The sequence below is a fragment of the Notolepis coatsorum genome (assembly GCF_963971535.1).
Source record: "Notolepis coatsorum genome assembly, chromosome: 5".
Lineage (NCBI taxonomy): Eukaryota > Metazoa > Chordata > Actinopteri > Aulopiformes > Paralepididae > Notolepis > Notolepis coatsorum.
This window is the reverse complement of record NC_140169.1, coordinates 141,170,277-141,188,595: the sequence shown is the minus strand read 5'-3', so window position 1 is coordinate 141,188,595 and position 18,319 is coordinate 141,170,277. Positions and strand designations below refer to the sequence as shown.

The 18,319-nt window shown below is 42.6% G+C and overlaps 1 protein-coding gene across 2 annotated transcripts; it reads right to left on the bottom strand.

Annotated features, from left to right (window-relative positions):
• Positions 1-412: 412 nt before the first annotated feature.
• Positions 413-18,122, bottom strand: LOC311228080 (cdc42 effector protein 2-like). 2 transcript variants are annotated; one of them, XM_084313988.1, is made up of 2 exons: positions 17,846-18,122; positions 413-3,063 (listed from the first exon to the last, which is right to left on the bottom strand). In XM_084313988.1, exons 1-2 carry the CDS (start codon positions 18,047-18,049, stop codon positions 2,365-2,367), a joined length of 903 nt encoding a protein of 300 aa, XP_084170114.1. In that variant the 5' UTR covers positions 18,050-18,122; the 3' UTR covers positions 413-2,364. The 2 variants fall into 2 exon arrangements, with proteins under 2 accessions (XP_084170114.1, XP_084170113.1); XM_084313987.1 differs by having other exon boundaries at positions 17,840-18,121.
• Between the last annotated feature and the right edge of the window lie 197 nt (positions 18,123-18,319).

Here is an 18,319-nt window from a genome sequence, read left to right as displayed (position 1 = left end):
ACTTTGGCTCCCATGCGTTCTTTTTAATTTTTGATTCTTTTATACTAAACAGTGATCCCTGAAGCTCTGAGGGAATTGGAATTGAAATGATGATCGAATCCCGATATGTGGCAGTATCGCCTACCTTTTGAACTGGGCTAGTTTAGTGTGGGGGGGCTCACACGCCGGAGGTACCAATGGCGATCGCGAACTTTTGGAGATTGTTTTAAAGTACAGTACGAGTACAGACCTGTGAACATTGGTTGAGAAACAAGAACGTGAACACTACACACAGGTGCATGTGAATCTGAACTATCCCTTTAAGGAGAAACTCCAAGTGGCAATCATGGGAAGCATTAATGCTGGTTACACATATGGATGGCAGCCTGGTCCAAAAATTGTATTGGAGGAAAGCAAAAAGAAGAGAATTAGGTATGTCACCAACATATAGACTTTAATATTTCATTGAAAATAAAGACATTCTGCTAGATAAAAGTACTTTGGGCCATTGTCTAAGGAATCCACTATAACCCAAACAATGGCATATATCAAATGTATTTACATACTGTGGTTAATCATAGAACTGCTTTCCTACAAAACTGGTAGCAGAGAAAACAAAAGTATAACCAGGGATTTCAAGGTACCCTCCTTATCAGCATCCTAAGGCCACAAGAGAGGTATACAGTTGAATATCCATAAAGGGATATAAAGCAGATACGCTTCCATATCTCAAAGCAGGAATTGACCTCAGACAAAGAACCATATAACTCTACGCTACGTTTTCAGAGGAACAATGTTTTCAAACTTTATTATCTGAAGATGGTAAGTTAGATTGTTGTGTTTATTCATAGTTAAAAACAATAGAGGTTGAGATATGATCTAAAGATGGTAAGTTAGAGTGTTGTGTTCATTCAGTTAAAAAAAGTAGAGGTCGAGTACATTATTATCTAAAGATGGTAAGTTAGAGCGTTGTGTTCATTCACTAAAGACAGTAGAGGTCGAGTACTTCCTCGTGACTTCACAACTGCAAATGCATGGGGTGTCAAAACATTCCAAATCAGAGCTATATGGTTCTTCAGGGCAAGGGTTAAATTATACGATGCAGTAACAGTGAATAAATGGAACCAAGGTTCAGGACTGCCTTCCATAGCGCTACTAGTGTTGGCTTTCACAGCTATTACACAACTTTAACAGGAAATTATTTGTCCTTTTTGTCCTTTTATGTTTTCGTCACACACTCGTCACAAAGGCATTAGTCATCATAGCATGTTTGGTTCCGGATAAAAGGTGACCACTACAGTAGAGCTTCCCAGACAGAAGTGCGTTAGCAAGAAAAGAAAACAAGCCTTCGACTTAAACTTTCACAATAGACTCAGGCACCAGCAATTACGTGGGAGTGTCGCACAGCAGCTCCGTCTGAGTCGACTGGTCTTGTCTCTCAAGTGACGTCTCGTGGTTCAAACTTGTGAGAGAGTTCACGCGCTAAACCTGTTCAGATGAGGATGAGTGCTGCTCAGATAAGGACCATAATGGTCATCAAAAAGTACCGGAGCACACAGATAATCTTTAGAAAGATATTTAATAGGGTGCAAAATAATCACTAACCTTTCAACACAAACGTGTCTTCTTCAGAGTGATGTTTGCACCCTATATCTTTCTAAAGATGATCCGGTACCTTCCTTTGTGATGTCTCATGGCGTGACATCATTGCTGCTGCTATTAGTCACCAGACTCAGCAGCCCGATCTCGTTTAAAATATGTAAATAAAGTACTAAGTGACGACAGGAAACATGGTACATAATGTACCTTATGTTGTTGCCGTGAGTAAGATATTTACGTATTGTCTCGTATTGTACTGTGTATACAATGTGTACGTATTACAAACAATGGGTTACATGTTCAAACTATGTAAACTTTTGACATTTTAGAACAGGGATTGAGCCTGCCAGGGATTGAACCCACGGCACTACGTTGGGAGGGGAGTGCTTAAATTATTTCTTGTGGTCGAATAGTACTTTATTTACATTTTATGACGAGATCGTGTTGCAGGGGAAGTGAATATCCACACTGGAGCGTGACAAAGGTTCAACTAAGTAACCTGACCTTCAGGGGCTCAAACCAGCTGCCATCGAAACAAAGCAAATATTCGACAACGCGGCAGTCGAACATCAGTAGCGTTTATCTACAGCTCGCTCCTTCAAAATGGGCCAGACCTTTTTTTATTCAATTGTTTTTTTTTTACCACGAAACGGACTCTTTCAAGTGCCGCAAGAAAGGGACGAGTTTCTGGGTTCTTATGCAAAAAAAACGACTGTCTCGAATGTCTCTGAAGTCCAAACAAATTGGTCGCATCAATCCTTTCGATTGACAGAAGGACTTCGAGTCTCACCCTTGCAGCTTGTCCATCACCTGCAGGACGTCCTCTAGTATGGAAGGACCCAGGTCCAGGTCCAACGCGAAACACTGGTCCTCCTCCGCCGGGGCCCGGGTCTGATTTGAAGCCCCGTCCGGTTCTGAAACCTCCTTCCTCGACCCTCCCTCCCCCTGTCCTGTCGCCTCCTTCTCGGGCGCCACCCTTCGGACCACCACCTCGTCGAGCAGGGGCAGGGAGTGGCACTTTTTGTGCATGGGAGCTCGGCCGACCGCCCTGGGCTTGTTGAGGGCCTGCGCCTCCATCTCCTCCGGGGTGAGGAGTCGCGGGGGCTTCGGCGGGGGCAGAGGGCTGCCGCGGGGGGTCCCTGAACCCCTGAACAGGTCCTGATGGCTGCGGGAACCGCATAGGACGAGGCTGCTGCTCCGCTGGAAGGCCGACAGGTCGCCGAAGGAATCGCCCCGGGCGTCCAGGCCTATGTGGGAGAGGTGGCGGAAGTCACCCAGGGGGAGGCTGATGTTGACCGTCAGGAGCTCTCTGCGCTTCTGCTTGCGGGGCCAGCGCAGCGTGGCTGACTTCGGGTACACGGTTGTCTTCAGAGGCATCTTACAGCCTGGGGTTGTGTGCTCTGGTGGTACCCGGGGCTTGCGTCTGTGTGATCTGGATCTAGGCCACTTAAAGGTGAGGGAGAGCCTGGCTGAATGTACACAGAGCTGAAAGGGAAAAGGACAAAGACACAGCCGTTAATTCACGTGTTTTGACGTTTTTTTTTATTCCACTGGTGTGATCCCACTTCACTCAATGTTCTCCACTCTTTTTTTTTTTTTTTAAACTTTGGCCATTCCGCTGGCTCTTTTTTGCGTTTATCGCATTTTTCTCTGGTCAAGAATGACCGACAGACAGAAACAGGTTGAATGGGGGTACAGATGGGGGGAAGACACTCTGAGAAAGGCACGGCTGCAGTCCGGGAATCGAACTCGCTAAACCCCAGATCCGTGACGAGCACGGTTGTCCCCGGCGCCGAAATAGCGCTCGAGGTACGCGGTGAGCTACTGGAGCTCCCAATGTTCTCCACTCTTGAGAGAAATGTCACACGGCACATATTTTATTATAATAACCATGACACCCGCGTGTGACGTGCAAAGGCGCTGTCGCAATCTCTTGTGTCTGTTGGTTTGACTCGCATATTTCTCATTCAATTTGGTACAATCTTGGTAGAGAGATTAGTCAGTCAAGGATTTATAACAGTCGTAAATGTGCCTACTATATTTTTGTGTTATTATTTAGTTGCAGTGCCATGTTTTGGTCACTAAGTGGCGCTCCTTGTTTGTACTTGATGGAGCAACAGGTTTAACTTGATTTTGAGCCAGTGACTCACTTCACTTCCTGTCTACCTGCCGTCCGGCACAACGTTAACTTGTTAGGATGTGGCTTGTGTTTTGTCTGTAAAATAATCTATATGTCGATCTATATTGTATATATACGTATGTATATTGAGAGAATATAGAGAGCCGTATGAGTGACCAGGCATCGTATGGTCATAAACCAACAGTTTCGAAATCACAACAGCGACAACATCTGAGTAGCTCTTTGCTAAGCTAAGCTATCCTGGTGTAATTCTTTAATGCTAACAAGTTAATGTCACACAGCCAGACACGTTACACACTGTTGACTTTTATTTTCAATGGTCAAAGATTGACGGTAACTTATACAGTCAAAGGAAAGTAACGAAGCACTTCAAGTAGTCTTACCACCATACTGTATGATAAGGTATTTGTACTTGAGCATTCTCTTTCTAGGGACATTTGTCCTACTTCACTCCATTGCATTTATCTGAGTCCAGCAGTACCTGTAGCTACTTCCAATAATGCGTTTTTATCACCATAACACATATGATACATTTATTTATGTGCCAACTTTGAGAGGGAATATTCAGACCCAACATAATTAAACTACTAAACACTTTAACATAACCTTCATATATTGGAAGATTGAACACGTCTAAGCATTGAAATACAACAACGACGAGTACTTATTTATGAGTACTTTTACTTCTATGTTTGAGTACAAAATCAAATACATTGATGCAGTGATAAGATAAAATGTGGGTAAACACAGTGATCTCTAAAGTGAAGTCATGTAAGAAAGGGCCCAACGTCCAGAGACTGCTGATACAAGATCGTGTAAGCCTTTCCGTTATCCCCCCGTGCACAGGAAGAAACCCGGTAACCATATACCTATCACAGCCATGAGTGGTTCTGTGTTTTCCTCTCACCCGACCTAGAACTTTAGAAAATCGAGAAATTGAGTATTGCAGTCCAGGTGAATATCCTTGGACTGCAAGAAGACAGCCACCTGTTGCTCCGTGGAGACAACACGCTCCTCCTCCGGTTGCCCCCCGTTGTTAGAGGCCGCAGCTCGTGGAGACAACACCCTCCTCCTCCGGTTGCCCCCCGTTGTTAGAGGCCGCAGCTCGTGGAGACAACACCCTCCTCCTCCGGTTGCCCCCCGTTGTTAGAGGCCGCAGCTCGTGGAGACAACACCCTCCTCCGGTTCCCCCCTGTATGTATATATTTTCTCCCCACCGTATGTATTCTTTTTTCTCCCACCCCCTCCTAATGTACAGTCTCCTCCCCACCATATGTATATACTCTGTCAGGATCTATGGGTAACAGTACTGTATATTTGCATATCGTATATGTCACAAATGTAACAATACTACCTGTATGTCATGTATGTCCCTATGCCATAAATGTCACGTATGTTGTGTATGTCATAAATGTCACTATGAATTGGAAATGGGGGACCCTGATGTAAACAAACGTCTTTCTCTGGTCTGCATCCCCTTGACAATTGTGTGTATAATTGAGCCGTACTGTATTGTACCCATTCTGCAATCTGTTAAATAAAGTTTTCATTCATTCATTCATTCATTCATTCATTCATTCAGAGGCCACAGCTTGTGCGTATGACCGGGGTTTGATGCGGAGCCCAGAGAGACGATCACATCATTGACTTGTGAATATTGTTCCATATCCGCAATTCTGTTCTCCACAGTACTGCGATTGTCTCGTCTCTCTCTGCGTTTTCCGTTCATATCAGGTTAATCTGCCCGAGCAGAGTAAATAAAAGAGGGTGTTTTCTGCTGCTCCTTTACAGCAGTAACCTCATCGATAGCCCTTTTCTCAGTTCGCTATAGTTCACCTTGGGAGCCATGTAGCCCCGCAGGTTCGCCTCATTTAAAGTAGCGGCTGAATGCAATGAGGTTGGAGAACAAGGTACAATCCGGAGCTCTGGCCAGAGGGGGCACTTGTCCACCACTATTATGAGCCGGAGTTATCGGGTCAAACCCTGCACCTGCGTTGCGCCTGCTGGTACCATGGGCACTCGGCGTCTTGTACTATGAGCACTCAGACTGAGTCTTGTACTATGGGCACTCAAGAGTCTGGTACCATGGGCACTCAATTAATATTCGGCTTTGTCATACAACTGTCGTCTGGTCCAGGGGTCAGGGGTTAAAGCTCGGCACATGTGGAATAACCCTGCTCTATCGAATAACCCTGTGTTTTTGCCTCATAGCTGTGTGCCCGCCCAGGACTGTGAAAATTGACTGATTAGGTGCCCCAGTCTCGACCCATGTGTTTCCTTTTGCAAGACTCTCATGGATTAGTACAGCTGACGCACACGCCTCACTGGGGTGTATGATCATTCTGTACGGGGCAGCAACGACTGACCTCTGTTGCTATATCAATACATTTTGAACATCTACCTGTGCTATCTAGAAATGGAAATAGTGTCGACACAGAAAAACAGGACTGGTCAACCCAGACAAAGGAAGACATTTTAGCCTAGTATGCTCATGCAGAATCATTAAGTACCTTCATCTATGTAGGGATGCAATTATGTGTAGCGATGGTAATTGTAAGGATGTGAAGCATAGGAGAGATCTCCGCTGCATGGATGATGATATAGTAAGCCCTACGACATAACGCCACGGCCTGTTTGGAATGAGTATCATCATGCCTTTAAATCATGGGCTATGGCAGGTTGACATAGTCAAGGGCCTGTACTCGAGCACAAGAAGCTCACTAATGCCAGATACAGACACGAATAGATCAGACAATATTGCTGAGTTATGGCGACAGCATTAAAGTGATTTGTATAAGGTGGACAACATTGAGAGTAATGACTCAATGATGAGATGGGGCATCCTGTGAGGGTGGCATTCCCGTCGCGGGCTGTTTTGTGTTCCTTCGGTCATGACATGCTTTATCAGGGGGGGGGGGGGGGGGGGGGGTTCTTGGATGGGGATGTGGTAGGGATTGATGTGGGGGACTGGCTGTTCCGAGGGGGTTCACATGCCTTCGAGCAACACTGTACTTATTGTACTTATTTTATGCCTATTCTTATGTCTGCACATTTATGTTGCACTACTTTTATTGTCTTTTATACCTATTCTTATGTCTGCAATTTATGCATTGTTTTTTATTCTGTCAATTGTGTGCTGATTTGATGCCTATGTTCATTTTATACTAATTGCTGTGGGGCACTCTGGACTGCGGCCCATGTGTGAAAAGTGCTATATAGATTATTAGATTAGTTATTAATATTTATTATTATTATTATATTGTAAAAAGGTATGCATTGAAATGTCTAAAGTCTTGACAACATTGAAAATGAGAGTGACCTCAATTGTCTTTTCGAGAATAAATAAAGGTTTGAAATTTCACATGAGGTCTTCAAGCTAAAAACAAGCTGTTTGATAACAAAGCAAGTGGTCTATGTTACTGCTGAACACCTTGCATGTGTCAGTCTGAGGAGAGATCCTCTCCTTGCCATTTGTTTCACTGACTTTATGATTCATGGCTTGTTACCAGACTCAATGTTGTCTGTTCCGTTGGCAGCCTAGATATCTAGAGGCCCATAGCTCTGGCCAGCATACCGTCAAAGGTTCTAGAAGGACTTGTGGTAGATAGATTCAATTCAAGAGTTATATACTGTTCCACAGATTGGTTTTAAAGCTATAAACATGGCACTGACCAGGGTATATATATACGACTTAAAGGACATTCTAAACAAACATGCGTTTTATTGACGCTTCCAAACAGCCTTTGATTGTGTTAATTATAGAAAGTTGTTTGTTGAATTGAGTCATCCCATTGACCTAAATGTATTGTAACGTATACTATAACCGATAGAGCATACAGACCTTCATCTGCACCTTTGTTTAAATGTATTTTTCTCATATCTTCATATTCACAGTTAATTTGTCTTTCTACTATTACCCTGCCCATACGTGTACTGTTACGTAGCGTAGGCACGGTACGGTATCACCCTGAGCCGGTGTAGTTTAGAAACAATTCCATTCGTGGTTGAGAGGGAATGCTTGGATTGCCATAAATGGTTGGCTGCTAATAAAAGGAACCTGTTCTTCAACAATCTACCTAATTAATCACACTGGTAGAAAGGACACATACAGTACTGTACTGTAGTGGCTACAACAAATATGTGAACCCTCAGCGAATGCAAAAATGTGATACTCAAGCACTCCCCTACCACCGCAGAGACCAACGAAAATGATGACTGAATATGGTCGTCAAACGAAGCCTTTTCCCCTGATGAAAACTAGACGAGACGTCACGTTAATGGAGATCATGTGACATTAACGTGACGAAATGATTCTTGCAATGTTGTTGACTAAAAACGATGACACAAAATGTAGTTGATGTTTATTCAACATCAACTTCAACGTCGCCACTGTTTACTTGCTACTTGCTAGCTAACAGGAACTCGTTTGCCGAAAAATAGATAAAGGTGACATGTAGTAGGAGGCATGTGGTAGTTCTACACCCTCCCCAGGCCGACAGTGGGGCGCAACGACCAGGAAGGGAATTGGCATAGTGACTAAATTGGGATGGGTGAAAAATACAGAAAAGCCCAAAAATAAATAGAATAATAAAAAAAAATATGATACACACATGACTTGTAGGTCTAACAGGATAATGTGATATGACAAAAAGTATAAAAACACAAAAAAAAGTATTATTTAAAGGTGAGGCATAGATAAAGATTTTATGTACAGTACATCCACAGAGCTTTTAGAAAGGTGCAGAATAAAAGGTATTGCTTCCCCCGAAAAAGAATATTGATCAATTAATTTATCATTTAAAAAAAATGTGCGGGTCCAAAATTAATGTTGTTGTTTACATGTTGTGTGCATGGATCCCCTCCCTACTTCCCATTTCCCCACGTGGAATGCACCTGATTGGAATGCCATGCTGGTGCTCTAGTGCGACATCTAGTGGCTGAATCCTTAACTATTATTAAATATTTAAAAAAAAAAACGATACAATATGTTTCCTCCTTACAGGACAAAATAAATAAACCTTTCCTTCAGGCATGTACTTTGACCCCTAGATGCACATTGACCTCTAGGTTCCCCCCTGTCTGCTGCTTTCTTCTTGATCTCATCAGGTATATGCGGCACGGTGGTGTAGTGGTTAACACTGTCGCCTCACAGCAAGAAGGTCCAGGGTTCAATTCCCGCTTGGGGACCAGGTTTCCATGATGCCAGGTACCCAGGTGGGGTATCTCCCAGGCCTTTCTGTGTGGAGTTTGCATGTTCTCCCCGTGCTCGCAAGGGTTTCCCCCTGATAAGATAAACCCAATGGAAAAACATGCACAACAACAGATTGCTAACGCTGTGGCGTCCTTGACGAAGACAGGCAGGAGCACTTGGATTGGTCCCCGGGCACGGCCCTCGCCGACGCCTGTCTGCTCCCGGCTGCCCTTGGGGGGAAGGACGACGGGATGGGTTAATCGCAGAGACGAATCGCATCGGCGATCCTACAAAGACAATGCATGCGTGTGTGTTCCGGTGTGTGTGTGCTAACCGCTAAACATTGAGGATAATTGCATGCCAATTAAAGACCTGCATTATTATTATTATTATTATTATTATTATTATTATTATTATTAGGTATATAATTATCTCCACCAGCCTCGGGGGGGTTATGCGATCAGTTGCGTCCGTCCGTCTGTCTGTCTGTCTGTCTCATAGGCCAGGGAAGTATTTTATTTCCATTGTCCATTGAAAGCAGTGGCGAATCCTTATGGAAGCCAACGGAAGCCATGCCTCCCTATAAATTCATATCAAATATGAAATAAAAAGAAAAGAAAAAATTAATATAGTTTACATTCTTTTTCATCTGTGCATCTGTGTTATATTTAAGCATTACATCACGCGCAGGAGTGGTTTGTGACCAATAAACCATGCCTAGGGGTGGTCGTTAGGCCCGAGGCGCAGCCGAGGGTCGTTAGACCCCCCTAGGCATGGTTTATTGGTCACAAATCACGACTACAAGTGGTGTAAAGCTTTTATACAACTGCCAGATTCATCCAACCTTATTTCTATACAATAAACACACATTAATCGAAGATTTATTGAAAAAACCATCCGCCAGAAAAAGTAGTTCCCACAACTACAAAAAAGACAAGTTGCCTCCATGTGGAAGCAGCTTGAAGTGCATCCAACCAAACTAACACATCCAACTGTGTATTATTGGAATGATTGAGAGAAGTTGCCTCATGTGGAAGCAGCTTGAAGTGCATCCAACCAACTAACACATCCAACTGTGTATTATTGGAATGATTGATTGAAAATTGTATTACCAGATGCAGAATGGGTACAATACAGTACGGCTCAATACACACAATTGTTAAGGGAATGCAGACCTACTTTCCATAGAACTTCATTCTTAGATGCTTCTATATAAAGTAGGTAAAACAAATTAAAACGTTTTCTTTGCCCTATAGGAAAAAAACGTTTTCTTCGCCCTATTTTTTTATTTATTTCTTTTAGCCTAAACTTAACCAGTTGGAAACCAGGGGTACAGTAATAAAATTAGCAATCAACCAATCAATCAATTCAATAGACCATGCTCACTTAAAACAGCGCTGCTTCTCTCTCAGTCTGACTCCCCCGCTGTTGCAGACAGGAGTGTGTGTGTGTGTGTGTGCGTGTGCGTGTGTGTGTGTGTGTGTGTGTGTGTCACAGTGTGTGTGTGTGTGTGTGTGTGCGTGCGTGTGTGTGTGTATGTGTGTGTGTGTGTGTGTGTGTGTGTATGTGTGTGTGTGTGTTTGTGGGTACGCCAGCGTCGGACAGTGTGAGAGAGAACGCTGCAGTCAGTAGAAAGTAGGAAGGAAGAAATTTAAATCAATCAATTAATCAATCAATCAATCCGCGATTTTTCTTTTGTTCTAGATTGACTCAAGACCCATCAATTACATCATCCAACATTGTTTAAAGGACTAACACATTCCCCTTGACAGAATCGCTTCATATTTAGTCGTTATGGTGCTTTCAACATAACCATTTGTTGTCCGCGATCTTGTTTTCTCCCGGAGTGAGCCGGGGAGTGATATGTGATTCGGTTGTGGGCGGGTCCTGAGCCCAGGACCGTGGATTGTTGCCAATAAAGACGTGTAAATGGCCAATCAGAATCGAGAAATTTGCATGCCGTTGTATAAATATATATATATATTTTTTAAATGTCTCCCTCTTCTCCTTCTCACTCCCTCTAACACACTGTCAGACTGTGCTCACTGCAGCTAGTATAGGAGAGAGGCAGTGGGTAGGTCTCTTTCTCCAGGCTTCCAGCATTATAGAGTCCAAATCCGATCCTAGCCAATCAGATTCGAGCTGACTGCCACACCCTAAAAATTTTAAACGGAGCTGGGAGGGCGGTTAGGTGGTCGAGCGGAGATTGCGTTCGTCACCAGCCCCGGAGCTGTGAGCTTGGTTCGCCTGTTCGTGGCACTCAGAAGTTCACGTTTCCACCTGACTACCTAACGTGACATCCCATTAGTAGTATAAAACTGTCTGGCGTCACTCAGTCTAGTAGTCTACTACAAACATGTCTGAACATCATCCCCTCGCGGAATTGATTGAAAATGTTATTAACAGAGCGGGCACGTTCGAATCCTCTATTAGTGTATCTAACATTTAGCACTTTAATAGCAACTTATTTTCGCCGGCGGGACATTTACTGAGGACCAGCAGAGCACACCACTGTGGATATTATGATTTAACAAATCTATCTGGCAAGAGGAGGACCACATTATTGACCAGGTAAGCACTGAGCAGCCTGACTGACTAACTAACGTTATCAGGCAAGCTTGTATACCCTTTCATGACTGCAATGCAAGCCAGGGGCTGGAATACGCAGTCACTTATTCCTCCGTAGTAGCCAGGTTAATGTGCACCATCAAGCACTGCTTAAAAGCTAGCGGTGGGTCCAAAATATATCGGATATAAATGTCAAAGGTACCCAGCGTTCCATTAGGGTTTCACACACAGATGCGGCGGGGTTTGAAAGCTCGGCGTTGCTAATAAACATTTTAAATAATTTTTATAAACGAGTAAAACTGAGGCTGAAATGGCTGCTTCCGCATTTTACAGTAGGAGCGCTCTGATGGCTGGGCGCGCCGCGCAACAGACACGTGAATGAATGAATGAATGAATGAATGAATGAATGAAAACTTTATTTAACAGATTGCAGAATGGGTACAATACAGTACGGCTCAATACACACAATTGTTAAGGGGATGCAGACCAGAGAAATACGTTTGTCTTGTCACGTTTGTCTAATAGACAGTCATATTCTCTCCCGGCCATATGTATATTTCTCTCCCACCCACCCACCCCCTCCTAATGTACAGTCCCCTCCCCATCATATGTATATACTCTGTCAGGATCTATGGGTAACAGTACTGTATATTTGATGTCATGATGTCTTGTATGTCATAAATGTCACTATGAATTGAAAATGGGGGACCCTGATGTAAACAAGACAAACGTCTTTCTCTGGTCTGCATCCCCTTATACAATTGTGTGTATTGAGCCGTACTGTATTGTACCCATTCTGCAATCTGTTAAGAAAGTTTGACTGGCCGCCGAGCCATACTGTAGTGTACATGGTGACTGCTTGACTTAAAAAAAATAAAAATAAAAAAAATTAATAAAAATATTTAATAATTTTTTTTGAATCATTTTTTTGGCTTCCCCTGTTATTTTACCCACGCGACGCCACTGATTGAAAGACATATTCAGTATGAAATTACATCTTTTGAAAGCAAGAGGGTGATATTACACAGGTTCACTGGTAATCAGCTCTGGCCCCTGTTTATAACTGATATCTAGATGCATTAAAAACATTTATAAATGAATGTCCATCATTGTCCGTTGAAATAAGCCCCGTTCATATCTCATGAACCGTTTGTTGTAGCCTAGCTTAGCACAAATGAATGGAAGCGGATATAGACTAGCTTCCATTAATTTGTGCTAAGCTAGGCTAGCTTGCAGCCGGCTAGCTCTCTACTGAACACACAGAGATGAAATTGATATATATCATCTAGTCTTGCCATGTCTTCTTGTCTTCTCACATTGATTGAGGGAGCTCTTGATTCAAGCATATACCAACTAAACCTGAGATCTTATTACTGTACATTTGTGTTAAAAAAAGAAAAAAAAAAGAAAAAAAACGAACCTTACTGTCATGCACTTGTCCTAATATACTAACCTACACTGTAGCACTCAACACTTTGATGAACATTGTTTCTCAGCTGATAAGAGTTGTGCCCTTCCCGATGACTTGTCGTACAGAACTTGTAAGTCGCTTTGGATAAAGGCGTCAGCTAAATGTAAATGAAGGTTATAAAGTGTTTATTTTTCCATCTACAAACAAGAAATAATCAAACTCTTCAAGAATGTATAGTGCATACAGCTCAAGGAAATGACAGATGGGGTCGATAAAGGGACACTCCAACACTTTTGTCACTTGTTATCTTCCATCTCCCCCAGAGATAGACTGGGAAGATGGGAGAGATTCGGGGTGGCACGCTAGCACAAGAACTGGAAGCAGGTCACAGCGGCTAGCCTAGCTCAGTCCAAAGTGAAGAAATACACCTTCCAACGATTCTCAAACTGTCTCATTGACACGTTTTATCTTGCCCTCCCTGCACATGACTCTAGCAGTGGTTGCATCAACCATAGTTTCACTCTAGTTTCAGTCGTTTCACGATACTGAATCACTTCAGCTCTGAGATGAAGTAGCAGCCTGGGCTTGTTCTAACCCGCTGCGCCACATTTCTGTCCAATTGAGGCTTGGAGATAAGCGAGGGGCCGCGGGGGTCCTGTGGAATATGTTCCCCATCAAGGTACAACACCTTGGGAATTATGAGGGGAAAGTACTTGAATACTTCAAATGGCACCCCGTATGGGACCTCGCCTGGAACCAGAATGTGATGCTATCTTCGTTTGTGTAGACGAAGCCAGAGAGCACCCGGGGGCACAAGCTTGTAAATAATTCTTAAGGAATTTGGCCTCTCTTTTTTTTTTTTTTTTTTTCAGGCAAGACTGACATAGTTAAGGAAGGATCATTTGAAAGTAAAATATTTTACATTTGATAAATGGTAAATGGCTGCATTTATACATTTGCAGGGAAATTATTTGGGGGGATGGCAATTTTCCTTGCATTCTTCAAAATAAAATAACCTTTTCGATATATACAGTATATACCAATGGAGTTATTATGATAGTTCTGATACTTCAGTCAAAGGGACATATTTAAGTGTTTTGTGTTATGTTTAAGTGATTTAAACCAAGAGGGGCTATTTTAGGTCACTGTTTTTGACGGTATCACAGATTATACCTTTAATGTTTTTTCTTTACTGCGAATGACCCGAGTGAAACCCAAAGAGTTCTATTATAGTGAAACTAAATTGGGTGAAAGTTATGAGACAAGATATTCCTTTATTGATCCCCTTGGGGAAATCCAGGATAGTATCCAATAGTTCAATCGCCTTGGAGTCGGTTTCCCCCGGAAATGTGTAAAAGGATGTTGTTTGTGTAGCGTATTCGTCACGTCTGTCTGTCACTGCCGACAAGTACAGTAAGTAACCACATTGGCACGCAGGTCGTAGGCAGAAGACTGATGAAATGATGTGGATGCTGCATGTCCTTTTAACTCTGGCAGCACAGACTGGATATCTGATAGTTGACCCAACAGCATTCCTTTCTTATTCGGTAAGGTGTAGAGGTGAGGGACCGTGTTACACATGGAGATAATGCCTGCAGGAGACTGAGGTAGCCAGCATCATCATACTGAACGACATGGAGATAATTCCTGCAGCATACTGAGGTAGCCAGCATCATCATACTGTACCACATGGAGATAATGCCTGCAGGAGACTGAGGTAGCCAGCATCATCACACTGTACCACATGGAGATAATGCCTGCAGGAGACTGAGGTAGCCAGCATCATCATACTGAACGACAACAGTATTTTGTTGTTAGGTACAACTTTTGTTGTTGTTATTTTTTCCAAAATATATAGCTTACAGGGGAACACCAGAGATGTAGAGATGCACCTTAGGAAGTAACAGATTAGGCAGATCTTGGTCCCTGTCATCGGTGTCGTCAGATGATGACATTTGAAAAACCAAACAGGTGAATTCCTGGTGGATTACTAGGTGATATGTTCAATTTAAAGGGTTGCATAATCAAATTGGAATGTTTTCTGTATTGCTTCATATGCTGTGGATTTTAGAGGCAAAGTACAGTAATCCAAAGGACAGTAATCAGATTACAACAATACGCAGCTGGTGAGACAATGGATTACTTATTACAATCTTTAGCAGATAATCAATAACAGATTGTAATCTAAAAGCAAACATGCAATGCCATCCATGGGAATGTTTAAACATGTTTATCACTTGTGTTTGGATTATAAATATGCATATTAGTAGAATTTCATAAGGTCTCCATTGGGACATACTGTATATTGTAAGTAAGTGTTTATTCTGGCAGAAATAGCTTATAATTGTGGTGGTCTGCTAAGGGTGTTAAATTTACTTTCCATTTAATTTGTTTTACCATCTGGAAATCACGCCACTAAAATGGAGAGTATTACTTATATTATATATTATTATTACGGTCTTTCCTATTTATATATATATATTTTTTTATTTTTTCTCTTTTTGTTTTCTTTTAATTTGACTTCATTTCTTTTGCGTAGCCTTGTCTGCCTCATCTGTACTTATGTTTAAAGGGGAACTATCTTATAAATGGCCTTTTTGAGTGTTTAGCATTGTTTCCTAGCTATGTGAACTTATATTAATATGATCTATGTCTCAAAATTCTCATATTGGCGCATTCTTCCAATTATCCTCTCACAATATTCACCCTCACTGAACTGAGTAGTTTGAAAATGTGCCTATATGTGATGTCATATAGTCACTGCTGCATGTTAATGTTCAGGTGAACACGACGGTGCACAGTGGTTTAGGAGCCCAGGCTCAAAACAGCTCGAGATCTTGAGGTAGAAAAATGCTGTTTTTGAGGACTTGATTAGAAATACAAAACAATGAATAAAAAAAATATATATATATTACAGAGGTGTTCCATAGACTCACAGGAATTGTGTAAAAGTGCCCAAATAGTGAAAGAAATAGTAAAATAGTTCCCCTTTAATTATTTAAAATTCTTTATTTTTATTTTTTATTTTATTTCTTATTTTTACATGTTTGTCGTCGCCCTCACTGGGTGGGATGGGGTGGGATTAGGGGATAGGAATGGGGAAGGAAATGGAAGTTGTATAATTTGGATAACTGAAATGTATAAATATGTACTAATTCTTCCAATAAAAAAAGATAAACCTGAAATAGCTTATAATGTGAAAATAGCAAAGAAGTTTTAATAAGAACCCAATACAAGCCTATAATGCCTCTTATAGACCTTATAGACTACTATACATGGTTCTAAGCCACAACCATATTAGTCAGGTTAACAACAACCAGCAACTTGTTCCTGTTTGCGGACGACTCAGCCCTGCTGGTCTCTGACAAGAACAAGTTACAGGTTGAAAAAACCCTCAGCTCGGAACTAGGCAGAATCTGCATATGGCTCGCTGATAACAAACTATCATTACACATGGGCAAAACAGAGTCCATTCTCTTCGGTTCAAATAACAAACTCAGCAAGACCGACGGCTTCTCAGTTACAGTGGGTGACAATATTGTCACAAGGAAAGATAAAATTACCTACCTGGGTTCCATCCTAGAGGCTAATCTCTCCTGTGACAAAATGGCATCCAATGTAATAAAAAAAGTCAACCAACGAACTCGATTCTTGTACCGGATCTCCTCTCTGGTAAACAAGAATACCCTGAAGACTCTGGCAGGAGCACTCATTCAGGGGTACTACGACTATGCTTGCACCTCATGGTACCAAAGCACCTCAAAGGCGCTAAAAACAAAATTACAAACATCTCAAAACAAACTGGTCAGACTACTGCTTGACCTTACTCCTAGAACCCACATCACCCCTGCCCACTTTGACAACCTAGGATGGCTTAGAGTAGATGACAGAGTACAGCAACTTGCAATGGGCCTGGTCTACAAGATACACTACACGACCAAGGTACCCATGTACATGGCAAAATACTTCCCAAAGGTCAGTGAATACCACGATCACAACACCAGAGGGAGCTCCACAAATCATGTTAAACCCAGATTCGGCTCAAATAAGGGACTAAACACGTTTCGCAATTATGCCACATCAATGTGGAACGCCCTACCCAAAGCGGTAAAGGAATGTGGATCACTACCCACTTTCAAAACCTCTCTCAAGAGACACCTACGGGAGACTGCAATTCAACACTGGCCCCTGTAAATATCCTAACCCAACCCCCTCCAATGTACAAAATTTTGTTTGTTTGTACAGAGTCTCCCCCCCCTCAATGTACAGTTTTGCTTGTTTATACAGTGTGCCCCCCCCCCCCCCCCCCAACCACCTCCAATGTAAATTACCCAGTATGGTTGTCAATATCCCAGTGTACCCAACCCCCCCCACCCAACCTCCTCCAATGTACAGTTTCTACGTCAAATGTATATACTCCCTTTTCTTGACTCCTTCTGTATCACAAACAGTACTGTATTTGCAAATCTGGTATGTCATAAATGTATAAATGTAGCAGTACTGACTATCTGTATGTCATGTATGTCATATATGTCCTGATGAATTGAAAATGGGGGACCCTGGTGGAAACAAGACGAAAGTCTTTCTCTGGTCTGCATCCCCTTAACAATTGTGTGTATTGAGCTGTACTGTATTGTACCCATTCTGCAATCTGTTAATAAAGTTTTCAATCAATCAATCAATCACAGGCACAACATTCCATTCGGAATGTGCAACTGATATCTGACCCCAAAGGGCACGACCTCTCCCGTCTTTAACAAACAAATTCGCCTTGCTCCAACTGACAATTGCCAAAAACAGACGATGGCATCTGGAAAAAACACAACTCATCTCAAGACCTGAAATGAACTTATATGGATCTTGTTTTGGAAGGATTCAATTGTGTCGTGTGAGGGTCCACCCCATGATACATCCTATATATATACTGTGCTTTTAAAATGTGAAGGCTTACCTTTACCGTGTCAGTCTTTCGGTGGTCAGGAAACAGCAGGATATATATCCACCTGTGTGTGTCGACTGGATCAAAGTGTTCTGCTCTTCTCCTGAATCCTCCGGGGCCATGTGGTGTTTCTCTGCGCAGCACTGAGGTATGTTCTCTAGCACGTACTCTCACTCTCACACACACACACACACACACACACACACACACACACACACACATACACACACGCGCACACACACACACACACACACACACACACACACACACACACACACACACACACACACACACACACACTTCAGCTCACCTGCGTCTCTGGAGGGAGTGTTTGCTCAGACTGATAAACCTCTCGCTCCTCCCCCTCGCTCGTCCACCTGGTGTGTATGTGTGTGTGTGTGTATGTGTCCTTTCAAGGTCTCTTGTCCCTGTGTCTTATACACTGTATTTCCACGGTACCCCATTGTTCTTTCGGCAACACTAGCAAGTCAT